Source organism: Ictidomys tridecemlineatus, chromosome 5 (genome assembly GCF_052094955.1).
Source record: "Ictidomys tridecemlineatus isolate mIctTri1 chromosome 5, mIctTri1.hap1, whole genome shotgun sequence".
Lineage (NCBI taxonomy): Eukaryota > Metazoa > Chordata > Mammalia > Rodentia > Sciuridae > Ictidomys > Ictidomys tridecemlineatus.
In genome coordinates this window covers 146,941,035-146,950,518 of record NC_135481.1, presented here as the reverse complement: position 1 = coordinate 146,950,518, position 9,484 = coordinate 146,941,035, and the positions used below count along the sequence as shown (strand labels likewise).

Genomic DNA, 9,484 nt, shown 5'->3' with positions numbered 1-9,484 from the left:
TCCTCAAACATCTACTACAGGTTTCTGGGCCTCAGTTTCCTCATGTGTAAAGTAAGAGGGTTGGGAAGTAGTTACTGAAGTCTTTTTCAGATCTAAAATTCACCTTTAGATTTGTCAGATTTAAGTTTTGTCTAACTTATGTGAAGTATAAAAGTGAGTATTCAAACCATGCAGCTACATTATATTCTACTTGCCCTCACCCACAGCCAGTTCAGATTTGCTTTTTTATACTGCTAAGTATAGGTGCATGTGTGCTTGTAGGTGCATGTGTGCTTGTCTTCAGTAGCTCTCACCAAATTAAAGATTTGTGCTCTCTTAAGAAATATGAAATAATGGTAACACCATGAACTGACAAAATGTCAACCCTTTCTTCCAGTGCTTAAAATTAAGTTCTTTGTGTTGATTATTTCATATTATGAGTGACAACTTCATAGTAAACATCTGTACTTCATACATACTCCAATAACTTAACTGTTATAAGTCTTAACTTTGCATTTCACCTGCACACTTCCTGATTTACATGTTTAAAGCTCTGAAAAGGTTAAAAGGAAATGTTAGGTTCTAAGTGGGGAGAGCATGTCTAAAGAAGACTCCTGTGTAAAAAGAGGAGGTGATGTTGGCTTTCCTCAGTGACATGATGTTGCTTCTCCAGATAACTGAGAGATGAGTATTTTGAGTCACAGAGACCATCTTGATAACCTCTTCAGAACCCATATATGTCCTGGAATGTGGAGAACCAACCTAGAAGTGCTGGAAGGGTTGTTAACTACTTCTAGATACTGACTTTCAGTGGAAACAGCCCCTAACTGGGCAAGAGCCAACACCCTCTAAGCCTTGGTCATGGGCCAGTTGATCATCCCAACATCGGACTATGGTGGAGACCGTGTGGAAGAGCCCAAGCAGGAGTCCAGGTAGTTGGATACCAGAGCCCTGGAAATTTCCCATGGCCCTCGTGGCCTGTGCTAAGAAGGCAATGTGTAGAACCTGTCAGCAAAAATGCCTTTGCAATAGGGAAAACAAGGTAAAATTTGTCTCACTAGAACCCACAAAAGCTGGTTAACATTTAAACTATTGTGTTATGATAAGTTTTTGCACTTTTTTTTTTTTTAGGATAGAGAGCTTGGGACATGTATTATATGACTCTTTTTTCCAAATGGATTTATTACTATTTGAGGGTAATTCTTTTCAATTCTAAAGTGAATGTTTTGCCCTCTCTGCAAAGAGGGGATGTTTATTCATATTGCTGGTCACTGTTTTACAATCTCCATGGTAGCTTCAGCTGGACTTCATTTGTTCGTAATGCCCACAGAAAATAGTAGTACAAAGTGAAGAAATAAATCTTCGTATTTTTGTGCCTTAGAAGTAAGTGGAAAGGAAAGGAGTTAGACAATTCCTGACAGTGCTTATGTGGAAAACAAAACACGCAGAGTCCATTTAGGAAGCACATTTCATATTTCTGTGTGGCCTTTGTGATGTGCTCTATTTCTGTTCACTTGTGCTTTGATTATGGAAATCAAAGGAATATTTAATCAAATAAGAATCTGAGTAACCAAAAATCCTTAATATCAAAAGTTGCCTTAACCAAAACAGAAAATGTTCATCCCAAGGAGTGTTAATTGGTATCTTCCTTGACAGCCCTGTGTGATATAATCAAGGAGCAAGGACATGACTTCACCACCAAGCAGATGTCATGGTCTCCATTACACATTCCTTATAAGCACTTCCTGATTTCTTTGCAGAATGACTGATTATGTTCATATTGGACAAGGATGGATTTATAAACCCTAAAAAAACTTGAGGTAGAAAAAATTCCTAAATTCTCAAGTGATTTTTTTTTTAATCTCTAACAGAATAACCCAGTCCTTGCACCTCCAAGCCTAAGCAAGATGATCCAGATGGCTGGAGAGATTGCAGATGGTATGGCATATCTCAATGCTAACAAGTTTGTCCACAGAGACCTTGCTGCCCGAAATTGCATGGTGGCCGAAGATTTCACAGTCAAAATTGGAGGTACGTTCTTTGCTCTCCAGATCTAAGCAAGAACAAAATCTCAGTGTTTTAGGGGCCTTGTGGGCATTATTAGCCTATCTATGGAGAGGTTTTCAAGCTTATCCCCTGAGTGCAAAAACAATCAGTATGATTGTCTTCAGTTGCTAGTCAGTTGCAAACCTACCCAGGCTGGCTCTAATCCTGAGAGCATGTGGACATGGTGGTTCAGGTAGCTGACATGGTCCCCGAGGTTCCAATCCTCCTAAAATTTTAGGGAAAATACTTCTCAACATTAATTACAAAAATAATCAAGACAGTGTCCACAGGTGATCTCAGCTGCAGAAAAGTCATCATCCAATCTTCCTGCAGTTTCCCTGACTTATAAGGGAAACTGCCTTCTCCCACAGAGTTTTCTAAGTGCCTCCACAGTGAAGCCCCTGCAGCAGAGCAGGAATGGTGGCAGGGACAGTTACGGCAGTTCCTCAGTTGAGGAAGATCATGGCTTAATGGGTTTCATATTTGAGGTCCACCAGCCTTCATGCTGTTGACCCTGTTAGGACAGTTATTGTTGTGATCTGAGACGATCACACTACCAAGTAGACTCCGTGTTTCCACCGCTCACTACTGTAACAACAAAAAAAGTATTGGATTGAATCTCTGAAAGGCTGAAACTGTTTTCAGCCTTTTAGTTTGTTTTTGCTCTGGTCTTTCAATCTCCCTAACAAAAACATATTGCTCAGGAAACCACCTGCTTTTACCATGACCTTCATCTTCCCACTATGATAGGATGATAGTTCATTTAAAAAAAAAAAAAAGAAAGAAATATTTATACTCAGAATCTGCAGAGAAGACTTAACATGCAAAGACAACTACTTACAGTTTAACCTCTTTGTCTAGCTCTCAAACCTTGTGCTCTTAAGTGTTTGCCCGCATTTAGAAATACTTTTTTTTTCTTTCCTTTAGCAATGATTTTTCAAATGAAATGTTTTGGTCCCTAGTGAGTGGTTTCCAAAGCAGAGGTGAATGTCTTTATTTGGCATTTATTTACAGTATCTGGAGATGCTAGACTGTAACCGCATCATAGATCAGATATCATTTAGTCATTGGAGTTACACATCCAGGATCCCCCAGTGTGTCCCTAGACCTGGCCCCTTGAGGAATCCTCACATTTGGTGCCCCATGAAGCTCAGCTTGGCTGTGCAGCCCTTCAGGAGAAAGAAGGGGCCCAAGAGGCAGTCCTCCTTCACCAACCCACTCACTTGAGGGACTTAGAATGTATCTTCTGCCCAGTGTGCAGTGAGGCACCCAGTGAGGCTGAGGAGCAGATTCCTTCAGTCCTATGAGCCTGGTTTTTCTTTTTAGAATCAAAAAATTTTAGTTGTATTTGGGAAGAGGATTTTTTTCTGGGATTTTATTCTTTTCCCTTTTTTTTTTTTTAATTTATTTGTTCTACTCAGTTATACATGACAGCAGAATGCTCTTTGATTCATTGTATACAAATGGAGCACAATTTTTTTACTTCTCTAGTTGTACCTAAAGTAGAGTCACACCATTCATGCAATCATAGATATGCCTAGAGTAATGATGTCCTTCTCATTCCACCATCTTTCCTATCCCCCTGCCCCCTACTTCTTTTCCAGTTTTTGACAGCAAAAGCAAATGCTCTTATTTGTATGTCACTGGATTAATTCAGAGATAAGACTTTGTTTGTATACTTCACAAGGTTTCATAAATGTTTTCCCAGTGACAGTGGTCTCATGGATTACAAGCATGACAAATAATTTCACTGGAGCCAACCTGATGGTCCTTAGCATGCAAGTAAATTATGTTGGTTAATGTCCAAGAAACTTTGTTCTCCTTGTGTTTTTGCTTTATAGCTTTACCTCTTTATGGCACAAGTTAGAGACATAATGGACATTTTTTAAAATCAGTGAAGCCCTTTCTCAGAGAAAGGAAGAGTCTATGTTAGAAAAGGTTGTATGATTGAGTAGAAAATCAAAATCCAACAAAACAAGCAATAATTCAGGATTATAAAGCAAACCTGCCATCAAACGTAATTCTGTGACATCTTCTAGAGACATAGAAAATGCAAGAATTTTTAAATATCATCTCTAGAGCGCCTTATTGTACATTTTTTAAATATTTATTTTTTAGTTTTAGGTGGACACAATATCTTTATTTTTATGTGGTGCTGAGAATTGGACCCTGTGCCTTACGCATACTAGGCGAGCGCGCTACCATTTGAGCCACATCCCCAGCCCTTATTGTACATTTTTGTACTGTGAATTGTTACAGGAAATATTGTCCCCCTTTTTAAGTAATGAAGTTCCTTGCTTTTCCCTGGCCATAGGCCTTGCTATCAAGTAAATGAAAGGCTACACTCTCTTGTTTCTTTGATCAGGTTTTAGAATTATATGTCACTGATCCTTAGTTTATGCAATACATACTTTCTTGGTAAATCTTGGGACTGAATAATTTGTCAATGGTCTTTCATTTTAAATGCAGCAAGGGAATTAACTTCTGAAAGGAACCAGAGTATAAATGTATTTAAAAGCAGAGATTTCTTGATATTTTCTTGTTATGTGATTAATCACCCTTTACTATTCCTGCCTTATGAAATTGCAAGCCTTTATATTAGTCCATCTCAAAGTGGAGTAAGTCTATATGTACCTTGAACATAGAAGGGGTGAAGGGCCCTGTGCTTTGACAGTGACCATATACTTGCTTCTACCTTAGGAGCTGCTCCTGCAAGCATAACTGTGTGCTTTCTCTGCACCTTCCAGATTTTGGTATGACAAGAGATATCTATGAGACAGACTATTACCGGAAAGGAGGGAAAGGGTTGCTGCCTGTGCGTTGGATGTCTCCTGAGTCCCTCAAGGATGGAGTCTTCACCACTCATTCAGACGTCTGGTATGAGAGCCTTTTTCTGCAAGGCCAGCCCAAGGCATCCAGCCTTCACACGTGCCACCAGTCAGGCTCAAGGGTTTTATTTTTTTCCTGATCTCTGCTCATTGCTATCCATTTCCAGCTTTAGCTCAGTGTTTTATGGGCTAAAGCTGAAAATGACTTTAAAGCTGAAAGTGTGGGCTTTGAAGTGGTCCTGTTATTAGTGGGCTAGCTAAGGATAGAAGGGCATTTGTGGGACCAACTTTTTTTTTTTTTTTTTTTTTTTTTTTTTTAGTCTTTAGCAGATGTTGATTGTATTTCTGGGAGCTGGGACATGCCAAAAGGTTTTACATCTCTTTGCTTCTCCCCTTGCCTATGACAGTAGATGGTGTGCCTGTGTGTGATGCATTTGCACATCTGTGTGCCTGTATCACCTAATTGAACCTTCAGATTGCAGAGAACACTTTATTTAGACCCAAAGCTTATGTTTCTTGATGTGTTGATCTCCATCTGCTGTCTGTCTTCTCCCAATGGGTGTTCATGGCTTTGTCCCCATAGATGGTTATAGAAAGCAAAATAACTCCCTTAGTTGTAAAAATGTCTTATGGTGGAAGATCATCAGCTAAGGGGTGCAAAGACTTTCCTGTAGTACTCTTTATTGTATTCCCTGGACACACTGTATAAAGGCAGTCAGGTTCTGAAATAAAACTGAGATTCTTGGCAGACAAAAGCCCTGACATATCAATCCACTTTCTCAAATGTCAGTGAGTGTCTTGGCTTTCCTCTTGGGAGATCCCATTGCTATTGTATACAGAAATGGTAGTTGTTTACTCCAACTGTCCAGATGACCGCATAAGGGAACTATTTCAATAGTGACTGACATCATTTTTTAACCTCATGAACTTTTCCTTCACAGTCAAGGGCCTTGGATCTTATTTTGAAGACAGGTACAAATTGAAAATAGCATTTGAATATGACCCAGCCAAGTCTGATTGTTTCTTGAGCTAAAGGATTAGATCTGTTCTACAATCAGCTTACCCAAGATGGTTACCTCTTTTCTGTTAAATCAAAGTGTTAGAAATTGAGGTGTCAGAAGAGGGCATACCTGGGTGCACACATGCATCTGTTTGTCTAAGCTTTTTGCTTCCAGAAGCTTTGAGGTCAATTTATAGGGTAGGAAACAGAAGCAGGGTAGGAAGATAAAGCTAGAGTTGTTAATACTTCACAGGCTCACTCTCACCAAATTCAGTTTTCAACTGTCACTTCAGAGACCAACAAAGGTCTGAGACTACATAGTCATTATGAACAAGTAAGAAAAGATATCCATAAAGGACAGTAGGCGTTTGGAATTCATTCCCTTAAATATCTAGGCATTGGAAGTGCTTTGGGCTTTTGGGCATTTAGGGCCCAAAAGGATTAGGGCCTTTGAGGATAACACATTGGGGAAGGCCAGGGTGCTTCTTGGGCTCTATCCTGAACCTGTCCCCTCTCTAAAGAATGGAAATAATTTTAGATGATGCTCAATAGCACAAAACAATCATTCCTAAATAGTTAAGGACTAGGAAATATGAAGAATTTTGTCTGGGTTTTGTAGACGAAAACTCAGAATCCTAAGTTTGGGAGACACCCCAGAGGTCAGTGTCCTGAATCCCCTTACTGTATCCTTCACAGCTGGCATTTGAGCTTCTGCAGAGATGCTTCCAGGGGCTATATGTTCACTCCCTCAGCCTGGCCAGCTGGACTTTTCAAATGTCTGTATTTTTCTCACACCCTTCTTACAGTCGGCCTCTCTGGGACACCGTTTTTTGCCCTTCTGTCTGCAGCATAGTCACACATACTGCTCTGTTCTTGGTCAGGCTGTGGAGTCATCCAAGACTTGTCTCTGTCCTCTAGTTTAATACCCTGGGATCCTGCTGTATCCTAGGTTTATTCCTTGGGTCCTTGGGCCTTTGGGAACTGTGGCTGCTCCTTTTGCAGTTCCTTCATCCTTCTCAAATGGCCCATGTGGATTAAAGAGCATGGTGTGCCCCTAGATGTGTGGAAAACCAGGCAAAGGGGGCTGGGATTGTGGCTCAGCAGTAGAGTGCTCACCTAGTATGTAAGAGGCACTGGGTTTGATCCCCAGCACCACATAAAAATAGATAAATAAAATAAAGATATTGTGTACAACTAAAAAAAAGGTAAATATTAAAGGAAGGAAGGAAGGAAACTAGGCAGAGGATGGGGAGTGGGACTTGACAGCATATTGTTGCTCCCTTCCTGGTCACCACCCCACACACAGTCTTCATTTCTTGACTTGTTAAGCAATTTTCCAGGAAGGCACAAATTCCAAGGTTATTTGCTTCTTTGGTGACTAATTCCGAACAATGAGGAATATGGATTTCTTTGTAGGTGTCAATTTGCTGGTGGCTAGAACAGATATGCACTAACCACCCTCTTTACCAAGTAAGATCATACCATGGGATCTGTGTACTTGGAGGAAACACCCCAGTGTTCATGCTTAAAGAAGACTTTACAAAGAGGCATTTGTCTAATGTTTAAAGATTAAATCTGTCCACAAAATACTTGCTTTGGGGTGAAGGCATTAGTAGGTAAGTTCATGCAGTGAAATGCCTTCTTTGAAAAACATACAGGTGATGCATATTTCTCAGTGCCTCTGCCTGACTATGTGGCCTTGGTCAAGTCACCAGGCTTCTCTGGACTCTACTGGCTTGTCAGTTAGATGAAGAATGTCTAGGGATGCCTATGCTCTCTGCTCCTTCTGTGGTACTTTGATAGATGTTTAAATGGCTGTTATGACAACTGGTGTTAGGTAGAAATGACACAGCCCCTGAACCCCGGAGCAGAAAAAGAATGGAATGTAGTTTTTGTATTGAACTGTGAAGGACAACTACAGACTGGAGCACTTAGTGTCACAAGGACAGATGAAACTGACATCAGACAAGAGTCATTCAGGGGAAAAAAAAATTGTAGTTCAATATAATAAGAATTACTGTTGAACTGTGTCTATTGCTTCCTGTTTTATTTCATATGTGTGATTGTGACATTATCAGTTTGTGGAAGAAGCACATACAACAAAAGAAGCCATCCCTGACCTCAAGGGATTAAGTCTTATAGAGAAGAAAAAGTGACCTGGCAGGTTGGGGTCAAGGAAACCTTCATAGACGAGATGAAGTTGTAGGACCACCCCACTGCCACCAATGAAGCAATGGGGAAAGGTGTTTCTGGCAGGGAATGCTGGGGGAGAATGGGGAATAGTAGTACTTTCTTGAGGGAATCAGGTTATTTACATGTTTACTGTGTTAGGGATTTCGAATCCATTCTGCAGGCTCTGCAAATTAAGGTTTCTGAATAGGAGAGTGACCTAGAGCTGTGTTACAAGAAAGAAGTTCACATTAGCTGGAATGGAAGGGTGCAATAGGGTGGGCAAGGAAGACCACCTGCACAAAGGAAGCACTGGGGTTGGGGAAGGAGGAACCACATGCAGCCTGAACAAACCTGGGTCTTAACTGCCAAGTCATGAGACCTCAAAGAGGCTAGGGTGACCACAGGTGTACCACTCCAGTGGAATGGGACATTTGCTGTAGGGAGGCTAAGAGAAGAACAGGAAGCCTGACAGTTCAGCTTGAGACACACTGAGTTTGTGGAGGAGCTTGGAGTAGAGCTATGGGGCTCCAAGGGCCTGGGTGGAGCCATCTAGTTAGAACTGGCTGCCTGAAAACTGGTGACCTGGCCAGGAAAAGTGGTGGGGCTAGAGAAGTGGGGTTGGCAGAAGCCATGTCCTCAGATCATTTCTCATACCAGCTGGTAGTTGGCAAAAATAGAAAGCTCATCACTTTTGCTGGGTGGCATTGCAGCCTCTGAGGTATACTGCTTCTGTGATGGGCAGGTTTGGGAAAGCAGAGCTTCCCCACTATTGAATTGATGGAAAACTCACTTCCTTTGCCCAGTTCTTTTAAAAGCCATGCTTTGGCCATGCTTTGGTTTTTATGGGTCTCTTTGTACTACTGAAGACTATTTCTTGGTTACCTGCAGTTAGAAAGGACCATGGGTGGGTCAGTCCTCTGATTGCTAAGGTTCTGTTTCTAATGTGCTTTTTATATCAATTTGTACAAAAACTTTTTGTTCATGGGAAAGAACCGAAGCAGTGAATAAAACATTCTGATACAGTCATAATCCCCCAAGCTGCTTAGAGCTCTGGGTGGGAAATACCTTGCCACAGGTTTTTCTGTGAGGCTTGGCTAGTACCCTGTGCCAGGTTCCACGAGAAGCCTCATAGGCAACTTGCTCACAGGCAGTCTGACTTATTCTACTGATGTGACCCTGGCATAGTGCAAATAGGTCAGGAAGAATTTGTGAAGGTGGGCATTTACCCTGGGAAGCTACATTGATTTTGCAGATTACAGCATTGCTTTCTTGAACATTATCTATCTGAAATTTCTACATAAATGCCTGTTTTAATTTGAACTTCTGAACTGATAGGCAAATCTGCAGGAATGGTAGAACTGCTCACCTCTTTGCCTTCCAGGTTCATTGTTCAGTGAGCCTCTGTGGAAGGAGATTCTTACTGTTGTGTCACTCACTACTCATGGGCCACTGCAGCCCA

General features: G+C 41.1%; 1 protein-coding gene across 4 annotated transcripts in view; it reads left to right on the top strand.

The window, feature by feature from the left end:
* Igf1r (insulin like growth factor 1 receptor) overlaps window positions 1–9,484 on the top strand; it is a 293,607-nt gene that overhangs the window by 267,470 nt on the left and 16,653 nt on the right. For all 4 annotated transcript variants that reach the window (XM_040274761.2, XM_005320094.5, XM_078051243.1 and 1 more), the window contains 2 exons: window positions 1,851–2,010; window positions 4,773–4,902. In XM_040274761.2, coding sequence (XP_040130695.1) covers window positions 1,851–2,010; window positions 4,773–4,902 — 290 coding nt within the window. The remainder of the gene's footprint in view (window positions 1–1,850; window positions 2,011–4,772; window positions 4,903–9,484) is intronic.